The following is a 24,828-nucleotide window of genomic DNA, read 5'->3' on the forward strand; positions in this document are numbered from 1 at the left end:
GCCTTTTCTAAAACCAGCTTGAACATCAGGAAGTTCACAGTTCACATATCGCTGAAGCCTGGCTTAGAGAATTTTAGGCATTCCTTTACTAGCATATGAGATGAGTGCAATTGTGCAGTAGTTTGAGCATTCTTTGGCATTTCCTTTCTTTGGGATTGGAATGAAAACTGACCTTTTCCAGTCTTGTGGCCACTGCTGCGTTTTCCAAATTTGCTGGCATATTGAGTGAAGCACTTTCACAGCATCATCTTTCAGGATTTGAAAGAGCTCAGCTGGAATTCCATCACATCCACTAGCTTTGTTCTTAGTGATGCTTCCTAAGGCCCACTTGACTTCACATTGCAGGATGTCTGGCTCTAGGTGAGTGATTACACCATTGTGATTATCTGGGTCATGAAGATCTTTTTTGTACAGTTCTTCTGTGTATTCTTGCCACCTTTTCTTAATATCTTCTGCTTCTGTTAGGTCCCTACCATTTCTGTCCTTTATTGTCCCCATCTTTGCCTGAAATGTTCCCTTGATATCTCTAATTATCTTGAAGAAATCTCTGGTCATTACCATTCTATTGTTTCCCTCTATTTCTTTGCATTGATCGCTGAGGAAGGCTTTCTTAGCTCTCCTTGCTGTTCTTTGCAACTCTGCATTCAAATGTGTATGTCTTTTCTTTTCGCCTTTGCTTTTCACTTCCCCTCTTTTCACAGCTATTTGTAAGGCCTCCTCAGACAGCCATTTTGCTTTTTTGCATTTCTTTTTCTTGGGGGATGGTCTTGATTCCTGTTTCCTGTACAGTGTCACGAACCTCCATCCATAGTTCATCAGGTACTCTGTCTATCAAATCTAGTCCCTTAAATCTATTTCTCACTTCCACTGTATAGTCATAAGGGATTTGATTTAGGTCATACCTAAATGGTGTAGTGGTTTTCTCCACTTTCTTCAATTTCAGTCTGAATTTGGCAATAAGGATTTCAGTATCTGAGCCACAGTCAGCTCCCAGTCTTGTTTTTGCTGACTGTATAGAGCTTCTCCATCTTTGGCTGCAAAGAATGTAATCAGTCTGATTTTGGTGTCAACCATCTGGTGATGTCTATGTATATAGAGTTTTCTCTTGTGTTGTTGGAAGAGGGCATTTGCTATGACCAGTGCTTTCTCTTGGCAGAACTCTATTAGCCTTTGCCCTGCTTCATTCTGTACTCCAAGACCAAATTTACCTGTTACTACAGGTGTTTCTTGACTTCCTAGTTTTGCATTCCAGTCTCCTATAATGAAAAGGACATCTTTTTTGGGTGTTAGTTCTAGAAGGTCTTGTAGGTCTTCATAGAACCGTTCAACTTAGCTTCTTCAGCATTTTGTTCGGGCCACAGGCTTGGATTACCGTGATATTGAATGGTTTGCCTTGTAAATGAAGAGAGATCATTCTCTCATTTTTGAGATTGCATCCAAGTACTGCATTTTGGACTCTTTTGTTGACCATGATGGCTACTCCATTTCTTCTAAGGGATTCCTATCCACATTAGTAGATATAATGGTCATCTGAGTTAAATTCACCCATTCCAGTCCATCTTAGTTCGCTGATTCCTAGAATGTTGATGTTCACTGTTGTCATCTCCTGTTTGACCACTTCCAGTTTGCCTTGATTCATGGACCTAACATTCCAGGTTCCTATGCAATATAGCTCTTTACAGCATCGGTCCTTGCTTCTATCACCAGTCACATCCACAACTGGTGTTGTTTTTGCTTTGGCTCCATCCATTTATTATTTCTGGAATTATTTCTCCACTGATCTTTAGTAGCCTATTGGGCACCTACCAACCTGGGGAGTTCGTCTTTCAGTATTCTATCTTTTTGCCTTTTCATACTGTTCATGGGGTTCTCAAGGCAAAAATAGTGAAGTGGTTTGCCATTCCCTTCTCCAGCGGACCACATTCTGTCAGACCTCTCCACCATGACCCGGCCGTCTTGGGTGGCCCCACACGGCATGGCTTAGTTTCATTGAGTTAGACAAGACTGTGGTCCTGTGATCAGATTGGCTAGTTCTCTGTGACTATGGTTTTAGTGTGTCTGCCCTCTGATGCCCTCTCTCAGTGCCTACCATTTTACTTGGGTTTCTTTTATCTTGGATGTGGGGTATCTCTTCATGGCTGCTCCAGCAAAGCGCAGCTGCTGCCCCTGACCTCGGGTGTGGGGAGCTCCTCCCAGCCGCTGCCCCTGACCTAGGGCTTGGGGTAGCTTCTCTCGGCTGTGCTTCATCAAATAACATCAAATAATAAATAAGAATTTAGTAGAATTAATATTTTTATGAAATGCTTTTAAATTTAGCATTTTTAACTGATTATATTAGGAAACTGGATTTTCCCATTTATAAGGTCTTATTTGCTATTGCAAATTAATTTATAACTGATAATCAGATAGTATTATCTCCGTGTTACTGTTATTCATACTAAGTAATAAATTTGATCTATACTGTTTATTAACTGTTTTCATATTGCTCTGTACCCAGCCATCTTGTATCTATGCTTAGGATGAAAATTACGCTGTAATTCCCAGCAGCAGTTTAGTTTCTCTTTTACATTATACTAAACATTATTTATGCTCAGTAAATACACGGCAGATTTTCCTACTTCAGATTACTCTTCAGTGATCCTGAAAGTGAAAGTGTTAGTCACTCAGTCATGTTCGACTCTTTGCAACCCCATGGACTGTAGCCTGCCAGGCTCCACTGTCTGTGGAATTCTCCAGGCAAGAATACTGGAGTGGGTACCCATTCCCTTCTCTAGGAGATCTTCACATGCCCGGGATTGAACCCAGGTCTCAGTATGTTGCAGGCAGATTCTTTACCGCTAGTGCCACCTGGGAATCACGATGACCCTGAACACTTTATTTAATATTTTAAAATATTTAGGATATAAAATAATTTACAGTGTGATGGTTGTGACAGTTCCCTATGAAAATCATAGGTAATGCATACTTCATAGGTCAGTATTTATTATGTGTGACATTGACAGGAGAATGATTTCTTAAATTAGTACTCACTAAGCCTCCTGAAGGGCTTTCTGGTGGCTCAGATGGTAAAGAATCGACCTGCAATGCAGGAGACCTAGGTTCAGCCCCTGGGTCAGGAAAATCCCCTGGAGAAGGAAGTTGCCACCCACTCCAGTATTCTTGCCTGGAAAATTCCATGGGCAGAGGAGCCTGGCAGGCTAGAGTCCAGGGGGTTGCAAAGAGTCAGACACCACTGAGTAGCTAACTGACTTAGCCTCCTAAAAGACAGCTTAAATCATCTATTTATATGTAACCTAGTATTTCCATTGTAAAAGCATCCTGGCAGGTTACTTTTATACCTAGGATATATTTTTTCCTTTACCTTTGAAATAGTTAAATTTTGCAGCACTGAGAACAGAAAGCAATCTTATTTCTCTATTTCTTAATCTATGAATGCTATTTAGTATCTCACAAATTTTGTTATTAGTAATATTTTGTTAAAGTTAACAATTTTCAAAACACTTTTTGAAAATTTGCCTTGAGATAACTTCTTTGACCCATGTGTTAGAGGTGTGTTGTTTAATTTCCTAATTAACTTCTAGATTAATTCCATTGTGGTCTGAAAGCAGACATTGTATGATTTCTGTTCTTATAAATTCAAGGTGTGTGCTCTAATGGAGAATGTGATCTGTCATGGTGAAAGTTTGCTTTGAGCTTGAGGCGAATGTATATTCTCCTGATGTATGAATCAGTCTGTAGAAGTCATTTATAACAATGGAGTTCATGGTGTTGTTGAGTTCAGCTATGTCCTTAGAATTTCTTGTGTTCTGTGACTATGCCAGATTCCATTGTATGTATATGGCACATATTTTATATATCCGTTCAGTCATAGACTTTTAACTTGCTCCTATGTCTTGGCTACTGTGAATAGTGAATATGACAATGTTCCTGATTTCAATTTCTTTGGATATATACCCAGAAATTGAATTGCTAGATCATATGGTAATTTTGTCTTTAACTTTTTAGGAAATCTCTGTTCTGTTTTCTGTAGTGGCTGCATCAGTTTATATTATGCCAACGAAGTGTAAGGATTCCCTTTTTTACACATCCTTACCTACACCTTGTCTTTTGTTTTTCTGATAATTGTCCTGACAAGTGTGAGGTGAACAGTGCATTATAGTTTTGATTCCATCTCCCTGGTGCTTAGTTCTGTATACCTGTTGCCTGTTTGTAGTCTTCTTTTACAGAAATGTCTATTCAGTTCTTTTGCCTATTGTAAAATTCAGATAATTTTTTTAATTTATTTTTTGCTGCTTTTATGTCTTTCTTATATATTTTGGAAAGTAACCATTTATCTGATGCAAAGTTTACAGCTACATTCCTATTCCATAGATTGCCTTCTTGTCTTCTTGTTCCTTTTTAGTTCCTTTTTAGTTTCATGTAATCCCATTTGTCTGTTTTTCGCCTGTGTTTTGGTATCATATCCAGGTTGTCATTGCTAAGCCCAATATCAAACTTTTTTTCTCAATATTTTCTTAGATATTTTAGTTTCATGCCTTACATTTAAATCTTTAATATATTTTGAATTTATTTTTGTGAAAGGTGTAACATAAAGATCTACTTTTGTTCTTCATCTGGAAAATCATTTGCCCAACACCATTTATTGAAGAGACTACTCTTTCAACATTGTGCATTCTTGACTCTCTCACGCTCTGTGTAAGACCAGTTGATTTCTGAATACTGTATTCTGTTTCATTGATCAGTATGTCTGTTTTTATGCCAGTATCATATTGTTTTGGTCAGTGTAGCTTTGTAAAGTAATTTGAAATGTGATGCTTTCAGCTTTATTTATCTTACTCAAAGTTGCTTTGACTCTTTGGTGTATTTTGTAGTTCTAGATGAATTTTTTTTGTTTGTTTTTTCTTTTGGAGGGGAAATGCCATTGGGATTTGGAAACTTTGCATTGAACATCTAGATCCCTTTAGATATCCTGGACATTTTAACAATATTCTTCCATCTGAATGTAGGGTGTCTTTCCATTTATTTATTTTAAAAAATTATCTCAACAGTGTTTTATAGTTTTTGATGTACAAGTCTCTCATTTTTGTACTTCATATTGCTTATAAATATTTTTCTTGGTATTCATGTAAGTGTTATTATTTTCTTGATTTCCTTTTTAGATAGTTTCTTGCTTCTGTATAGAAATGCAGCTTTTCTTCTGTTAATTTTATATCATGCAGCTTTTACTGAATTTGCTAATTCTAAGATTTTTTTGTGGAGTCCTTAGAGTTTCTTGCATATATGAACATGTCATCTGCAAACAGAGATGATTTTACTTCTTCCTGTCAGATTTAGATGCCTCTTATTTGTCTTTCTTTTCTAATAGTTCTCCTTAGGAATTTCAGTACTCTGAAATTAAAGTGGCAAACTGGGTATCCTTTCTTTGTCCTGCTCTTAGAGAAAAAACTTTAAGTTTTTCACTTTTGAATATGATGCTAGCTGTGGAATTTTTGTTATATGAACTTAATTGCAGTGTTGTGTTTGAGTAAGTTCCTAATATTCCTACTTTACTGAGAAATTTCATTATGAATGGATGTGAAATCATGCTTTTCTACATCTATTGTGATAATATATGATTTCTATTTTTCATTCTGTTAATGACTGATTTGTGTATGTTGAAACATCCTTGCATCTGAGGGATATATCTCACTTGGTCATGGTGTATGATCCTTTTAATATGTTGTTGAATTTGATTTTCTAGTGTTTAGTTGAGGATTCTTAGATGTGTGTTAATCAGGAATATTATATATATATTTTTAATTTTGTTGTCTTTGTTTGCTTTTGGTGTCAGAGTGGTACTGGTCTCACAAAATGATTTTGGAAGTGTTCACTCTTCCATTTTTTGAATGAAGTTTAAGCAGTTTTGGTATTAATTCTTTAAATATTTGGTAGAATTCATGTATTAGACATCTGGTCCTGGAGTTTTTTAGCTAGTAGGTTTTTGATAACTGATTCAGTCTTCTTGTAATTGATCTGTTTATCTTGTTTTGGTTTTTTAATTTTTAATTCAGTCTCTGTGTTTTGTATGTTTATAGGAACTTGCCATATACTCTAACTTACTCAATTTATTGGCATATAGTTTTTCACATTAGTCCTTTACCACCTTTTCTCTTTCTGTGGTATCAGTTGTAATGTGTCCCCTTTCATTTCTGATTTGATTTATTCAAGTGTTTTCTCTTTTTTTCATTGTTAGTCTTGATAATAGTTTGTCTTTTTAGATTATCTTTTAAAAAACAGCTCTTGGTTTCATCATTGTTCTATTGTTTTTCTCTTTTCTAGTTTTTTTCTGCCCTAGTATTTTTTTTCTTTTCTTTATTTATTTCTTCTGAGTTTCGTTTGTTTTTCTTTTTCTGGTTTCTTCAGATATAAAGTTAGGTTGTTTATTTGATATTTTTCTTTTTTTCTAATGTAGGCTTTTATTGTCGTTAATGTACCTTGTAATATTGCTTTTGCTGCATCTTATAAATTTTAGTATTTTGTGTTTTGTTTACATTTGTCTCATAATATTTTATTTGCCTTCTTTGACCCAGTGGTTCCAGAATGTGTTAAATTCTACATATTTGTAAATTGTTTCATTTTCCTTCTGTTATTGATTTGTAGGTTCATTTCATTGTGGTTGGAAGACATACTTCGTTTGAATTTAGTATTTTTATATTCATAATGACATGTTTTGTGATCCATCCTGTAGAATGTCTGTATGCACTTGGGAAGAATACATATTCTTCTGCTAACATTGGAACATTCTCTGGAGCATTCTATGTATCTTAAGTTCATTTGGAACATTCTATGGAACATTCTGTGTATCTGTTAAATTCATTTGATCCGTGTGTTGTTCATGCCTGATGGTTCCTTAGTGATTTGCTCTCTGAATATTCTGTTGATTATTCAAATTGGAGTATTGAAGTCTCCTATTACTATAGTATTGATGTCTGTTCTTGCTCAGATCTGTCAGTGATTGCTTTATACATTTATTTAAATGCATTGGGTGTTTATATACACCCAAATTGGGTGTGTATAAATACCCAGTGCATTTAAAGCAGGATATCGTTTTCCATGTTTCACTTTCAGCCTCTCAGTAAAGTGTAGTTAAATCTAAAGTTAATCTCTTGTAGACAGCATGTAGTTGGATCATCTTGTTTTATCCATTAAGCTATGGTATGTTTTTTTACTAGAGAGTTTAATCAGTTTACATTTATGGTTATTATTGATAGGTAAGGGCCTACTATTGTCATTTTGTTAATTATTTTCTGTATGTTTTATAGTTCTTTTGTTCCTTTCTTTTAGTATTGCTCTCTTTCTTTGTTATTTGATGCTTTTTTTTTTTTTTTTTGCATTGATACACTTTGATTCCTTTCTTTTTTAAAAAGATATTTTCTTTGTGGTTACCATTAAGCTTATATATAAATATTTAAGTTATAATAGTCTCTTTTAAGCTGATAACTTCAATTGCATACAAAAGTCTACACTTATACTCATCCCTGACCTGGTATGTTATTGATGTCACAATTTGCATCTTTTATATTGTGCATATAATTATCGATTTTTATACTTACATTTTTTTATACTTTTTTTCCTTTATTTTTATACTTTTTTCTCTAACTTTTGTACTGGTTTAAAAAGTGACTTATGTGTCATCCTTATAGTATTACATTATTCTGTATTTGCTGTGAGATTTATACTTTTTTACGTTGCTCTTAAATGCTCTTTCCATTTGCTTGTTGGACTCTATTTAGTACTTCTTATAAGGCAGTACACTCACCAGGGCAGAACACTGAGATGCTCAGACCTCTATTGGTATTAAACTTGTTCATTTTTTGTTAGTCAAGGACATTCTTCATGTCTCCATTTTAAAAAGGTAGTTTAAAGATATATATATATTATACACTTTTATAGATATACGGTTTTGCAGATATACACTTGATATATATAGCTCGGACTTCTAGTCCTGTTAAATGCTTTCAGGTTTTGTTTGTCTAGGAAATTCTTCATGTCTCCTTCATTTAAAATGATAGTTTTACAGATACATACGGTTTTACAGATAGATACATACATATACAGCTTCTCCATCTTTGACTGCAATATAATCAATCTGATTTTGGTACTGACCATTTGGCGATGTCTACATGTAGAGTCATCTCTTGTGTGGGTGGAAAAGGTTGTTGCCTATGACCAGTGTGTTCTCTTGACAAAACTCTGTTAGCCTTGCCCTGCTTCATTTTGTATTCCAAGGCCAAACTTATCTGTTACTTTTAAGTATGTCTTGACTTCTTATTTTGCATTCCAATCCCTTATGATGAAAAAGGGCATCTTTTTTTGGCGTTAGTTCTAGAAGGTCTTGTAGGTCTTCATAGAACTGTTCAACTTCAGCTTCTTCAGCATCGGTGGTTGGGGCATAGATTTGGATTACTGTTAATGTTGAATGGTTTGCCTTGGAAATGAATCAAGATTCTGTCATATTTGAGATTGCACCCAAGTTACTGCATTTTGAATTCGTTTGTTGACAATGAGGGCTACTCCATTTCTTCTAAAACATTCTTGCCTGTAGAAGTAGATACAATGGTAATCTGAATTAAATTCACCCATTCCTGTCCATTTTAGTTCACTGATTCCTTTAGATGTCAGTGTTTACCTTTGCCATCTCCTGTTTGACCATGTCCAATTTACCTTGATTCATGGACCTAACATTTCAGGTTCCTGTGCAATATTATACAGCATTGGACTTTGCGTTCACCACTAGGCACATCCACAACTGAGCATCATTTCTGCTTTTGTCCAGCCACTTCATTATTTCTGGAGCTATTAGTAATTGCCCCCAACTCTTCTCAGGTAGCACACATTAAGGGGCTACTCCCAACCTGGGATATTCACCTGTCATATCTTTTTGCCTTTTCATACTATTCATGGGGTTCTCACAGCAAGAATCCTGGAGTGGTTTGCCATTTTCTCCTCCAGAGGAACACATTTTGTCAGAACTCTTCACTATGAACTGGCTGCTTGGGCAGCTCTGCGTGGTTTGGCTCATGGCTTCATTGAGTTATGCAGGCTCCTTCGCCATGACAGATCATGAGCTCCTTATTGAAAAATTCAGGCTTAAATTAAAGAAAGTAGGGAAACCCACTAGGCCGTTCAGGTATGACCTAAATCATATCCGTTAACGATTATACTGTGGAGGTGATGAATAGATTCAAGGGATTAGATCTGGTGGACAGAGTGCCTGAAGAACTATGGACAGAAGTTTGTAATATCGTACAGGAGGCAATGATCAAAACCATCCCAAAGAAAATGAAATGCAAGAAGGTAAAGTGGAGGCTTTACAAATAGCTGAGGAAAGAGAAGTGAAAGGCAAGGTTAAGGGAAAGATGCGCCCAGCTGAATGCACAGTCCCAGAGAAGAGCAAAGAGAAATAAGAAGACCTTTTTATATGAACAGTGCAGAGAAATAGAATGGGAAAGACTTAGTGATCTCTTCAAGAAAGTTGGAGATATCAAGGGAACATTTAATCCAAGGATGGACACAATAAGGGACAGGGACAGGAATGGTAAGTACCTAACAGAAGCAGAAGAGATTAAGCAGAGGTGGCAGTTGTTGGTAGAAATGTAATTGATACAACCACTATGGAAAACAGTATGGAGATTCCTTAAAAAGCTAGGAATAAAAACTACCATATGACCCAAGAATCCCAGTACTGGGCATATACCCTGAAAAAACCAAAATTGAAAAAGACACATGTACCCCAGTGTTCATTGCAGCACTATTTACAATAGCTAGAACATGGACACATTCTAAATGTCCATCAGCAGGTGATTGGATAAAGAAGCTGTGGTATGTATATATAAGCAACTATTACTCAGTCTTAAAAAGGAATGCATTTGAGTCAGTGCTGATGAGGTGGATGGACCTAGAGCCTATTATACAGAGTGCAGTAAGTCAGAAAGAAAAGCAAGTATCATGTATTACTGCATATATGTGGAATCTAGAAAAATGGTACTGATGACCCTATTTTCAGGGCGGCAGTGGAGATGCAGATACAGAGAACAAACTTGTGGACACGGGGTCGGGGTGAGGGAAGGCGAGAATGGGACAGATGGAGAGAGCAGCATGGAGACATGCACACCACCGTGTGTAAAATAGACAGCCAGTGGGAGTTTGCCTTATGATTCAGGGAGCTGACACTGGGGCTTGGTGACAACCTAGAGAGGCGGGATGGGGTGGGATGTAGGAAGCAGGTTCAACAGGGAGTGGGCATACGTATGCCTGTGACTGACTCATATTGATCTCTGGCGGAAACCAATGCAATATTGTAAAGCAATTATCCTCCAGTTAAAAATAAATTTTTTACAAAGGGAAAAAACATCCAGTTGAAATTGAGATGTTTTTATGTATAAAATATACATAGAATTTCAGAGATTTGCTGTAAAAATAAAGATGCAAATTATATCAATAATTTTCATTGATTTCATGCTATAATGTATGTTGATATACTGGATTAAATAAAATGTGTTCCTAAAATAAACTAATTTCACTTGTTTTTAAAAAAAAGAGGTAGCAAGAATACATAGAACTATACAAAAATGGTCTTAACGACCTGGATAACCATGATGATATGGTCACTCACTAAAAGCCAGGCATCCTGGAGTATGAAATCAAGTAGGCCTTAGGAAGCATTACTACAACAAAGCTAGTGGAGGTGATGGAATTCTGGCTGAACTATTTAAAATCCTAAAAGAGGATGCTGTGAAAGTGCTGCACTCAATATACAAGCAAATTTGTAAAACTCAACAGAGGCCACAGGACTGGAAAAGGTCAGTTTTCATTCCAATCCCAAAGAAGGACAATGCCAAAGAATCCTCAAACTACCAACAGTTGCACTCATTTCACATGCTAGTAAGGTTATGCTCAAAATCCTTCAAGCCAGGCTTCAGCAGTACATGAAACAGAAACTTCCAGATGTACAAGCTAGGTTTGGAAAAGAGGAATAAGAGATCAAATTGCCAACATTTGTTGGATCATAGAGGAAGCAAGGGAATTCCTGAATCTACTTCTGCTTCATTGACTACATTAAAGCCTTTGTGTGGATCACAGCAAACTGTGGAAAATGCTTAAAGAGATGGGTATACAAGACCACCTTACCTGTCTCCTGAGAAACCTATATGAGGGTCAAGAAGCAACAGTTAGAACTGCACATGGAACAGCAGACTGGTTCAAAATTAGGGAAGGAGTATGTCAAGGCTATATATTGTCACCCTGCTTATTTAACTTCTGTGCAGAGTACATCATGCAAAATGATGGGCTGAATGAATCACAAGCTGGAATAAAGAGTGCTTGGAGAAATTTCAACAGCCTCAGATATGCAGATGGTACCACTCTAATGGTAGAAAGTAAAGAGGAACTGAAGAGCCTTTTGATGAAAGTGAAAGAGGAGAGTGAAAAAGCTGACTTGAAACTCAGCATTCAAAAAACTAAAATCATGGCATCCAGTCCCGTTACTTCATGGCAAATAGATGGGGAAAAAATGGAAACGGTGACAGATTTTATTTTCTTGGGCTCCAAAATCACTGCTGATGGTGACTGCAGCCATGATATTAAAAGACCCTTGCTCCTTGGAAGAAAAGCTATGACAAACCTAGACAGCATATTAAAAAGCAGAGACATCACTTTGCTAACGAAGTTCCATATAGTCAAAGCTATTTTTTTTTTCTAGTAGTCATGTACGGACATTAGAGTTAGACCGTAAAGAAGGCTGAGGGCCAAAGAATTGGTACTTTCAAATTGTGATACCAGAGAAGACTCCTGAGAGTCCCTTGGACTGAAGGTATGTCAAGCTAGTCAATCCTAAAGGAAATCAACCCTGAATATTTGTTGAAAAGACTGATGCTGAAGCTACATTACTTTGGCCTCCTGCTACAAGAGCTGCGTCATTGGAAAAGACCCTGATGCTGGGAAAGACAGAGGGCAGAAGGATAAAGGGACAGCAGCGGATGAGATGTGTAGACAGCATCATGGACTCAATGAGCGTGATGTTGGGCAAACTTGGGCAGTTGGTGAAGTACATAGAGTTGCGAAGAAAGGGCCACAACTTAGCGACTGAACAGCAACAAAACAGTCAATATTTTTGGTTCATAGCTTTGTTTGTTTCTGCAGTTTGAATGTATCACCATATACTCTCCCAGCCTAAAAAGTCTGTGCCAAGAAATCCTCTGATAGCATCATTTGAGGAGGAGGATGTTCCCTTTATTTGATGAATTTCTTTTCTCTAGCTTCTTTCATGTTAATATGTTAATAACAGTGTTACTTGGTGTAGTTTTCTTTAGGACAACATATTTGCTTTTATTCGAGGTTTGTAAATCTGAATGTCCATTCCCTCTGCAGATTTCTTGGGCATTATTTTTTGAAATAAGCTTACTAGTACCTAGTGCTTGTACTGATTTAGTATGATGTCAAGTAAGTTTCATTGGATTTCTTTACTCTTTTCTTCTTTTTGTTTCTGTGACTGGGTAATTTCAAATGATCTACCTTTAATTCACTGATTCTTTTTTTCTGTTTGAGTCTGCCTTTGAAACTCTCTCTGTTGAATTTTTAAGTTGTCACTATTTTTCTTGCTAGAATTTCTGTTTACTTCTTTTTTATGGTTTGTGTTTCTTTGTTCCACTTCTTGGATTTCGTATGTATCAGTATGTGTATACATTGTTTTTTTGATGTTTGTCTCTCAGTGTAGTTTACCAAGTTTCTTTAAGATTATTTTGGATTCTTTTTATGCAGTTCATAGATTTTTATATCTTTTGTAGCTGGTTATTTGACCTTTTTTTAGTTCTTCTACGGTGTCATGTTTTCTTGATTCTTGTGATCCTGCTAACCTTGCATTGGTGCCTGGGCATTTAAAGGAAAGTTTCCTCTTCCAGTCTTTGTATCCTGGCTTCCAGGGATAATGGCCTTTACCAGACTAGAGCTTCTAGGCATCTCTCAAGCCTTTTCCTCTCAGCTCTTGCTTTTTCCTTGGGGGTGTGAAGGGTGTTTTAAAATTGTTTCTTCTCTCAATCTCACTGAGTCATATTAGGTTCTGATAGTCATATCAGGTGCTAAGTGCGAACCAGTCCTTTTCTGGACAGCAGTGCCTGAAATGTCAAGATTTTTGTGAATTTTCTGTTTCTCTCCTTCCTTCCTGAAGGGGATGTCTTGGACTTTGCTCCTTCTCTGTTGCATGCTGAGTCATGCCAAGTACTCGAGAGTCACCTTTTTCTTTTCTCCAGGGTAGCATGTAGATTCTGAGCCAAGGAGTACAAGCTCCATCTCTCTTCTTCTCTCCTGAAGGGACAGTCTCAGGGTTTTGTGCCTTTACCAAATTTTGTAGCACTAAACTAGTTGCTGGATTCCGTCCTGGCTGCTTACATCTGTGTGCTTTCTGTGGGGGCATACAGGCCAGGTGCCGTGGGTTTCCACCCCTTTTCTTCTCATCCAGAAGCAGTCCTTGTGGGGAATGACACAAAGGCTGGGACCATCAGACTTTCACTTTTCATTTTCTTTCCCCTGAGGGAGAGGTTATGAGTTAGAAGGATCTCTCCAGGAGCTGAGTTTTGGTGACCTGGGGAAGTGGTGACGTGGTCAAAGTAAAACTGTTTCTCCTACAATTTTCAATAGGCCTGATCTTGGGCTTTGTTGTCCATGGGGATGCTGGAGCCTTTCTGCTGTAATCACTACTTCTTAGAAAAGTATTTTCATCCCTGAATGATTGTCAAATCAGAGTTTTTGTGCAGTGGAAATGAGCCTTGTGTTCTGCTATGCTGCTGAACTGTTAACAATCCCTGCCTCTCAGTTAGAATATTTAGACCAGTTACATTTAAATTATCAGCCATTTGGATTTAAATCCACCATTTCCCTATTTTTTTTCCTTTTTGTCACATCTGTTGTAACCTTTTCTTTTTATTCTTTTTTCTTTTGATGATTTGCTTTTTTAAATAGTGCTACTATTTTATAGTCTTGTTCATTGCTTTGTGTTGTTTTTGTTCAGTTGCTAAGTCATGTCCAACTCTTTGTGACCCCGTGGACTGCAGCACTCCAGGCTTCCCTGTCCTTCACTGTCTCCCAAAGTTTGCTCAACTTCATGTCCATTGACTCCATGATGCTCTCTGACCATGTCATCCTCTGCCTCCCTCTTCTCCTTTTGCCTTCAGTCTTTCCTAGCATCAGGATCTTTTCTGATGAGTTGACTCTACGTATCAGGTGGCCAAAGTATTGTAGCTTCAGCTTCAGCATCAGTCCTTCCAATTAATATTCAGGGTCGATTTCCTTAAGGATTGACTGGTTTGATCTCCTTGCCATCCAAGGGACTCTCAAGAATTTTCTCCAACACCACAGTTCAGAAGCATCATTCTTCAGTGCCCAGTCTTCTTTATGGTCCAACTCTCACATCCTTACATGACTACTGGAAAAACCATAGCTTTGACTCTGTCAAACCATAGCTTTTGACATCACTCAAAGTGATGTCTCTGCTTTTGAATATGCTGCCTAGATTTGTCATAGCTTTCCTTCTAAGGAGCAAGGGTCTTTAATTTCATGGCTGCAGTCGCTGTCCACAGAGATTTTGGAGCCCAAGAAAATCAAATCTGTTATTGCTTCCACTCTTTTCCCTTTTACTTGCTATGAAGTGATGGGATGAGTTGCCATGGTCTTAGTTTTTTGATTGTTGAGTTTTAAGCTGGCTTTTTCACTCTTTTTTTCACCCTCATCAAGAGCCTCTTTAGTTCCTCTTCACTTTCTGCCATTAGGGTGGTGTCATCTGCATATCTGAGGTTTTTGATATTTCTCTGGCAGTCTTGTTTCAAGCTTGTGATTATCTAGCCTGGCATTTCACATGATGTACTCTGCATAAAAATTCAATATGCAGGGTGACAGTAGACAGCTTTGTCTTACTCCTTTCCCAATTTTGAACCAGTCCATTGTTCCATGTGCAATTCTAACTTGTTTCTTGACCTTTATTCAGGTTTCTCAGGAGACAGTTAAGGTGGTCTGGTATGTCTGTCTCTTTAAGATTTTCCACAGTTTCTTGTGATCTACACAGTTTAAAGATTTAGTTTAGTTAATGAAGCAGAAGTAGATGTTTTTCTGGAATTCTCTTGCTTTTTCTATGATCTAGCGGATTTTGACAATGTGATCTCTTGTTCCTCTGCCTTTTTTAAACTCAATTTGTACGTCTAGGCTTCCCTATAGCTCATATGGTAAAGAATCTGCCTGCAGTGCAGGAGACCTGGGCTCAATCCCTAGGTTGGGAATACCCCCTGGAGAAGGGAATGGCAACTCACTCCAGTATTCTTGCTTTAAGAGTCCCATGGACAGAGGAGCCTGGTATCACGTGGTCCATGGGGTCACAAAGGTTTGGTCACAACTGAGGGGCTAACACTGCTACTACTATACATCTGGAAGTTCTCGGTTCATGTACTGCCTAGGCTTGCTTGTAGGATTTTGAGCATAACCTTACTAGCATGTGACATGAGTTGTATATAGCAGTTCTACACTAGTTTGAGCATTCTTTGGCATTGCCCTGTTTTGCTTTATTGTTTTTAAATCATAGTACTGCTTTATGTAGATGGGTTTTTATTATTCCATTACATATCATTTAACCTTGTTTTTTACTCTTCAATGAAGGTTTGCTCCTCCCATTTATTTTTTGTTTTTTTTTTTAACATATATTTTTTCATTCTTTTTTTGTGGATTTGCTTCAAATTTTAACATTCTTAATAGCAGAACCAAAAGTTACTTAGTGTATATAGTACCTTCGAAAAAAGTGTAAGAACCTTAAAGACCTTTAACGCATGACCTGCCTTCATCTCTCAAGTTTTTGTTCCATAATATTTTAGTTCTTTTTAAAATTTTTGTCACTTCTTATTAAGATTATTTCAAAATGTCAGCGTCTGTTTAGATTCACCCACAGTTTTATCCATTTCTTTGCTTACCATTTACTCTTGTGTCTCTCTTTCCTTATCATGTCATTTTTGCTTCCTCCTGTATTTATTGTTCCACTGATATCTGAAGACTCACTGCTTTCTCAATTCTGGAAAATTTTTCTGCCTGAACAGCTTTGAAGATTACCTTTTACCCCATTTGCTTCTCTGCAGCTCCTATTTAGTATGTTTTAGATTATCTCGTTGATTTCTCCATTGCTCTTACTTTTTTATATGTTTTATATGTTCCTTATTCTGTGTAATTTCTTCAGGTATTTATTGTGCTTAATTATTCTTGCTGCAGCTTGACCTAATCTGATGTTCAGTCTGTCCACAGTTTTTAATTTCAATCTATTTTTTCTCCCTTTATTAACTGTAATGTAAGGTTGTTTTTCAGATATACTTTCTCTTTTATTATGATATAAATTTCCTTTACTGAGTTTTCATTACCACTTCTATATCTTTATGTGTTTTAAGGATGCTTGGTATCATTTTTTGCTATTTTAGGTAACTGAAGTTCCTTTGTATAAATTTTTTGATGGTCTCATGTGGCAGTTTGTTTCCTCTTCTGTAGTTTCTAATTTCATCCTCTACTTCATAATTCTGGCTGATAAGTAGTATTTGTCAGTCCTTTATCAGTAGATATAGCCCCTTTGACTTAAGTTGTGTGTGTTTTTCTGTAAAGTTATTATATTTGCTTTTGACTGTTCTCAGGCAAAGCCAACTTTTATGTTAATTTCTGACTTAGTGATTTTGTATCCCATAGAAAATACAACAAAATCCCACACCCAATTTGAAAGCAAATCATTGAGTAGTTAGTAGTAGCTAAACCACTAGTTTAGCTACTACTACAAACCATTCAGTTCAGTTCAGTTGCTCAGTCATGTCCGACTCTTTGCGACCCCATTAACCACAGCACGCCAGTCCTCCCTGTCCATCACCAACTCCTGGAGTCCACCCAAACCCATGTCCATTGAGTCAGAGATGCCATCCAACCATCTCATCCTCTGTCGTCCCCTGCTCTTCCTGCCCCCAATCCCTTCCAGCATCAGGGTCTTTTCTAATGAGTTGGCTCTTCACATCAGGTGGCCAAAGTATTGGAGTTTCAGCTTCAGCATCAGTCCTACCAATGAACACCCAGGACTGATCTCCTTTAGGATGGACTGGTTGTATCTCCTTGTAGTCCAAGGGACTCTCAAGAGTCTTCTCCAACACCACAGTTCAAAAGCATCAATTCTTCAGCGCTCAGCTTTCTTTATAGTCCAACTCTCATATCCATACATGACCACTGGAAAAACCGTAGCCTTGACTAGACAGACCTTTGTTGACAAAGTAATGTCTCTGCTTTTTAATTTGCTGTCTAAGTTGTTCATAACTTTCCTTCCAAGGAGTAAGCATCTTTTAATTTTATGGCTGCAGTCACCATCTGCAGTGATTTTGGAGCCCAGAAAAATAAAGTCAGCCACTGTTTCCACTGTTTCCCTATCTATTTGCCATGAAGTGATGGGACCAGATGCTATGATCTTAGTTTTCTGAATGTTGAGCTTTAAGCCAACTTTTTCACTCTCCTCTTTCACTTTCATTAACAGGCTCTTTAGTTCTTCTTCACTTTCTGCCATAAGGGCTCTATCATCTGCATATCTGAGGTTATTGATATTTCTCCCAGCAATCTTGATTCCAGCTTGTGCTTCATCCAGCCCAGCGTTTCTCATGATGTACTCTGCATATAAGTTAAATAAGCAGGGTGACAATATACAGCCTTGACATACTCCTTTTCCTATTTGGAACCAGTCTGTTGTTCCATGTCCAGTTCTAACTGTTGCTTCCTGACCTGCATACAAGTTTCTCAAGAGGCAGGTCAGGTGGTCTGGATTTCCCATTTCTTTCAGAATTTTCCACAGTTTATTGTGATCCACACCATTAGTAGTAGCTAATATTTGGTTTGTAATGTTCATTTTTGGCATCTTTTTCTCCTTGTCTTCCTTTTGCTTTTTCTTTCTCTTGTTAGCTACACAAGATCTTTGCTCTGTTATATTCAGTTAGGTGATTTTTAGCAGGAGGATCTTCCAGAATATCTGGTGCATCATATGGTTGGAAATGGGAAATCTTTTTCTGTATTTTTAAGTGTCATTTCTGTCCTCTATTTCCATCTTGTGTGCTTTTATCAGTTAGAAATATACTACTATAAAAACCTTAATATGACAGTTAAATCTCTAATAAGTTTAAAACCTGAATTATAAATTATCTTTAATCTTTCTTCTAAAGAATCTATTGTTCCAGTGCAGGTTTCGTTTCCTGTGGAACAACTACCGCTTCAGTGACCAACTCTGAAGAGTTGATCCTTTTGCCTGTTGCTTCAGGACTCATGTAGACTCTCCATTGCAAAGTTAAATTTTTCTTTATTCTAAAGTTCTAGGATTGGTTATGCTTCTTAGGAGTGGATTCCACCTTCCAAGGAATTCCAACTGTTGTATAACCTTATACTTGCCTTCCTGATCTGAGTGAGTGTACATTATTTGTGTTGGTGTTCCCACCATGAGGGGGATGACTTTGTGTTTTCATTTAATCTTCTTCAACAGTTAAGAGGGAAATTCTCCTGTAAGATAGGGACTTTGGAACATCCTCCTGTAAGGTCTGAACACCCTGCCTCTCATGTGCTCACTGAGCGCCAGGGTCACCAGTTTTTTTCTGCACAAATTCCCAGTTCTTCCATTTCATTCAAGATACCTTAAGCCTCTGTCTCCTTTTCTTTTGCTTTTTGTTTAGTTTTGCTTCTTAATTCCAGTCCTATTTGATGCCTCTAGTCATTTCCAAAGAGATTCCCAAATATAGGTGTTAACCAAAGTTTTCCAAGAGATTCTATCTTAGAAGTGTATTGTTTGTAATAGCTGGAACAAAATGAATTATCCCCTCATGGTTATTGGAGCTCCAGTCTAAATCTCATCCTGTATAATGTATTTTTTGCCTGTCCTAGGAGCTCCATAATTTTAAGTAGTTATTGCTTTCTGGGCTTGTTGGACTGATGTAGTGCAAATATTAAAAGCCTTCGTAGTCACCTTATTTAGTACCTAACTTGGCATGATCATGGGAACAGATTATGGTACTCAAAGGAAGCTGTTCAACTTCCCCATGCAGAACTTTATATATTTTACTATATATATATACACATGTATTTAATGATTTCTTGTTCTAGTCCTGTAATCAATAACTAATAACTGTAGAACATATTCCTTCCATATATGTTTAATCATTCTGTAAAGTTTGAAGGTAGGGGGTGAAGGGAATAGTAGCTTAGGCTAGGCATTATGATGTTTGTTCTGTAGTATTAATTCTTTTTTTGTTGTTCCACAGTGTTAATTCTTCATATCTTAAATTAGGTGATTAAACTATGAAGAATTTCTGTAATTATGGTTTGTTCTTATATCATCCAAATTGGTCCAGAAATTTTTGCTTTAAAATCTTTCATTCTTACCCAACTCAGGGAATTCCCCAATTTCACCCTTTATTTGGTACAGTTGACCCTTGTCAACCATCAACATACTCATTATTTAAAAAGTTGAGTCAATGATTCAAGTAATTTACTTTCTTTCCATTTCTACCAAATCAGATATTTATCCTTATTCTGCTTTTTAGAAGGAAAACAGGAAACAGAAATCTGATTTGCGTAATTACTTTTGATCATCAAGCCCAGTTTTCCAGATCTAGTTTCATTGTTGTTGTTGTTGTTTTCTGCATAGAATGTTAGGAAGCTAAGTGGTTATAAGTGTGTCTCCTGAAAATTTTATTTGTAGTCTTGTGCTTCCCTGGTAGCTCAGATGGTAAAGAGTCTGCTTGCAATGCAGGAGACCCGAGTTTTATCCCTGGGTCTGGGAGATCCCCTGGAGAAGGAAATGGCAACCCACTGCAGTATTCTTGTCTGTAAAATCCCCTGGATGGAGCAGCCTGTCAGGCTACAGTCCATGGTCTCGCAAAGAGTCGGATAGGACTGAGCGACTAACACTTTCACTCTCACCTGTTAGCTCAGCTGGTAAAGAATCCACCTGCAATGCAGGAGACCCCAGTTCGGCTCCTGGGTCAGAAAGGTCCGCTGGAGAAGGGATAGGCTACCCACTCCAGTATTCTTGGGCTTCCCTAGTGGCTTAGCTGGTAATGAATCCGCCTTCAATGAGGGAGACCCGGGTTTGATCCCTGGGTTGGGAAGGGAACGGCTTCCCCTGGAGCGGGGAACAGCTACCACCTCCACTGTTATGGCCTGGAGAATTCCATGGACTGTATAGTATGGGGTTGCAAAGAGTTGGATATGACTGAGCAACTTTCACTCACTATTTAAATATAGTTAATTACATACCAGACTTGTAGCTAATTAATTTGTAAGCACTTCCTTAACTAAAAATAAGTAGCAGCAAATTTGACAGAATTTATTAGAAATACAAGAAAACCATGTAGACTGTAAAAATGTAGTAATTCAGTAATAGACTGATTGAATATAGTATACTGAAAAACATTTTTACAGTCACTTGTAGAAATTTTCATGGCAGGGATATAATTTGTAAGATATCTGAGGAAGTCAGTAGGTTGAGATACACCATTAGTGGTTATAGATCAACATGAGTTCCTTCATCCCTGCTTCTTACTGTGCATGTTAGCATAGAAGAACTTCTTAGAGGTGCATGTTAGCATAGAAGAACTGAGCCAAACTAACTGACTTACAGAGGGTGTTAACTCATGACCATACCTCATGTTTTATCAGGTAAAGCTTACTAGTCACTGAAAAGTATAAGCCTCTCCTTACTTTTAGGAGTCAAGACAGAATAATTATTATAAGTAAAAAGGTAATTATAGGTCAGAATTATGCCTTAATTATTTTGTAAATTTGATTTTTGAAACAGTTAGAAGTTTTAACATGGGCTGTATTCCCTCTTGTTTTTAAACCTAATTTTTCTTTAATGAAAGAGTGGAGGAGATACCTCAGCATATGCTTCTTAAAGATTCTTAAAGAACATTTTTTTAAGAACATTTAATTGTTAGAGTACATTTCTGAAAGCACATTTCATTTCAAAGAACTGTCTTATTTTTGCTCTTATGCCATAAATAATCTACAGTGCAGGAGACCTGAGTTTAATCCCTGGATCAGGAAGATTTCCTGAAGAAGGGAATTCTACCCACTTCAGTATTCTTCCCTGGAGAATTCCTTGGACAGAAGAGCCTTGCAGGCTACAGTCTGTGGGGACGCAAAGAGTCAGACATGACTTAGTGACTGTAACACTTTCACATATTATTCAAAACCAAAGAGACCAAAAAGTTTGGCTGTATATTGAAATATTTTCTCTGTGTTATATTTGGAAATATTTGAGGTTTTTAGTTGAAATCATTTCAGTTTTATAGGTGCTATTTATATCCTTTGAATTCAGAAAAAATAAGGACCTTGAGAATTTTTCCTGTTTCTAAAAACATATGAATCCTTATTTGTTCTAAAATTTACATTTATGCAATAATGATTTTTCATACTGTATTTCTGTCTCAGGCTAAAAATCTCATAGAGCGGTTTTTTAATCAGCAAGTGGAAGTTTTGGGCAGACGTGCAGAGCCATTGCCTGAGATATACTATATTGAAGGTACCCTCCAAATGGTTTGGATTAATCGCTGCTTCCCAGGGTATGGAATGAATATCCTGAAACACCCACGATGTCCTGAGTGCTGTGGTATGTAATGAAATCTGATTTTATGATTTATTCTCTTACCTTCATTATGCCTAACTGAATGTCTCTTACTTATATTTACAATCATTTAGGTTTGAAGTAGTGTGTTTGAAAAGACTGAGCCTGAAGATTTAAAAGAAAATGCCTGGCTTAATTCTGGCCTTGTTTTAATATTAAAGAGGGGTTGGGGCATCAGGCAGTCGTCTGGGAGGAAAAGCAAATGCTGGTTATGAGACACCTAGAGTTACTTAGCAGCCAAACTATATTTTAAAACCAGTTTTTGAGGGGTTTACATTCATATAGCCTAGATTAGGTATCATTTTACTTTAAAAAAATAAGTGTATGAGTTGCTTTACTAGCAGTCTTCCTTCTGGCCTTTGATCCTCCCACTAAAGGGTCTGAGCTGCCATCTGGCTTTCCTCCATTGTGTTCTCTTATTAAAGCATCTGTAGAGGCTGTTAGCATGAGGATATGGATGCAAAGGTCTTTGAATTTCTATTTTCAGTTGTTGATTGAGCCAATTAATCCTCAAAGACTTTCTAATAAAAATACCACTAAATTAGTACCATTTTCCAAGTCTCTGTTTTTTCCCCTTCTCTTCTGTTGTCTTATGTTAGATTAAAAACCTGTTCATTTGATAGAGCTCTAAATATTATTTTTACTTTGCTTTACTTAACTTGGTTAGATTTTGCTCTATTTTTTCATAATTTTGTTTTTGTTTCGGGATATGAATTTTGACAAAATGTACTGAAAATTTGTCTTAGGAAATACAAATTTAACAAATAACACACTTACAAGTACCAACCTAGTGACTATTTTATGAATCTGTGCTTACATATGTCACCAGAGCACAGAAAATGATGAAGAAAAGCCTAGGAATGCCAAACAGTGAAAACAAAACCTGGTAATTTAGCTGTCTATTAAATGCATTTACATTATCCATCAATAAAGTCTTTTAAGACAAGCTAAAACATTTAAATAGTTGTATATCATTAATTCCAAGAATTTGAAATAGTTAAATGTAGCTCTTTCGTGTGAAATAATAGGTTTCATCATAATTATTATTGTGATAATAATAATTTCATCATTAATTTTTTTGCATTTATAAAAGTTCAGATAGCATAATTTTCAGGTATTCTCATTTTACCATGTAATTATAACATTCAAGTTATTATGTGTTATAGGTTTGATTAGGTTCGTTAAGCACCTCTCATTCTTGACAACAGACACCATGGGAAATATAGATAAAATATGTGTAAAGCCTGGCTCTGATGCTCTCCCAAATGTGTGTCTGGGCCCTCAGAGCTTCGCAATACAGGAGATATAGCCAGGAAACAATTAGTGAACAAGAGACCACCACACCACAGGGAAAAGAGCAGAAAGGAGGTTATATAAAGCAAGCCAAATTAGAGATAGAATGGATCCTAAAGGATTAATGTAATTGGCAAAATAGCTTTCTGAGTGATTTGACACTTGAGGTAGGATTCTGAAGATACAGGCTTAGCAAGTACCACCCAAGCAAGGGCAAGATTGAGCTTCAGATTTCTGGGGGGATTTCATTTGACTGGGGCTTGAGGATTAGTATCAGAAGGGCATGGCAGGCTTTGAGAGCAAAGTGGGAGAATTCGAATTTATTGTGGCAGTATGAGCCATATCTCTGAATAGAGGAGAGAAATGGCATTTATTTCTTGAATTTTATGGGATCATTATTATTGCTCAGTATACTTATCAACTAATGATTTGTTATATTTCAATTTGTGTCATTCAATAAATAGATATTTTAATTTAGATTACTTTTGTGTTATTATCATCTCTGTTAGACTACTTAAGCAAGATTGAGCTCCCTTTTTTGCACAGAGCTTGTTAAGTACAATGTTACCTTCAAGTACAATGTTACCTTCAAGTACAAGTACCTCATCATATACAGTTATTTTTGTCTATATCATATGAGGCTATCACTCTAAAAATTTTAAAGAGCACATGCTACTCAGAAACACACTTACTTTGTTCTGCAAATTAAAAGACTCTGTAAAATGCAGTGGACTTCCCTGGTGGCTCAGTGGTGAAGAATCCACATGCAATACACGAGATGCGGGTTTGATCATTGGATTGGGAAGATTCCCTGGAGAACAAAATGGCAATTCACTCTAGTATTCTTGCCTGGGAAATCCCATGGACAGAAGAGCCTGCGTCCGTGGGGTCACAAAAGAATAAGACCCAACTTAATGACTAAACAACAACAACATAAAATACAATACTTACAAGACAAAGTTAGCATATTCTATGAACTTAAAATTCATTCAAGTGTGAAATGAAATACTAGATAGAAGCACATAAAATGTATGAGGTACTGTGTAAAATAACTTACTTCCAAAATGAAGACACTTATGTTCAGCACAGATTGAGATAAGCAGATCTGTTATGTGAGTTTCTTTACTTTCTCAGCAGTCGGTTAAGTAAACAGAGATGTTTTCTCTTTTTTTGGATATCTTACTTTACTCATTTAATTTTCACATCTAGACCACAGATAAAGATTGTTTGCTTATAAGCCTGGAAACTTAACATTTCTACCTCTACTGTGTTATCATTTCTAGTTAACTTAGCATTTTAAATTGATTTTTACTAAAAAGCTGAAACTTCACATTTAACCTTGCTTATTATATGCATCATTTTGTCTATCATTTTGACATGAATAATGAAAAAGTTCTAATTTGTGAATTATAGATATCTCATAATTTCATAAATTATAAAAATACTACAACCAAAGTCCAGCTGGAATATTATACTGTTTCTGATAGAATTTTTTTACAATCCAGATTCTAAAATATGTTTTACTGTGTAATTTCTGTGATGTCTATTATTTCTATAAGACTCTGCATGTCTTGTTTTCCTCTTTATTTTATTCCTATTTAACCTCATCAAATAGCATTTTTGGACATAATATCCCACTCCTCCTTTTTCTTCTTCTTTAAACTATGGCAATATCTTAAAGTTACCTGAAGATCTTCTCAAAAATATATTCAAGGTACAGGAGCCAGTCAGCTACATTTATAAGTGTCCTAGGTGAATTGATGTACATGAAAGTTTGAGCCTACTGAATATTGGTATTAATGAATCTATACCTAGAAAGGACGCCTTTCCTCCTGTTGAAGCAG

General features: G+C 36.7%; 1 protein-coding gene across 3 annotated transcripts in view; it reads left to right on the forward strand.

The window, feature by feature from the left end:
- ZPBP (zona pellucida binding protein) overlaps positions 1-24,828 on the forward strand; it is a 112,720-nt gene that overhangs the window by 55,959 nt on the left and 31,933 nt on the right. For all 3 annotated transcript variants that reach the window (XR_009696610.1, XM_061164842.1, XM_061164843.1), the window contains exon 7: positions 21,499-21,676. Coding sequence is in view for 2 of the 3 variants with exons in the window: in XM_061164842.1 (XP_061020825.1) it covers positions 21,499-21,676 (178 nt within the window). In the remaining variant the exon portion in view is untranslated. The remainder of the gene's footprint in view (positions 1-21,498; positions 21,677-24,828) is intronic.

The sequence above is a fragment of the Dama dama genome, chromosome 18 (assembly GCF_033118175.1).
Source record: "Dama dama isolate Ldn47 chromosome 18, ASM3311817v1, whole genome shotgun sequence".
NCBI lineage: Eukaryota > Metazoa > Chordata > Mammalia > Artiodactyla > Cervidae > Dama > Dama dama.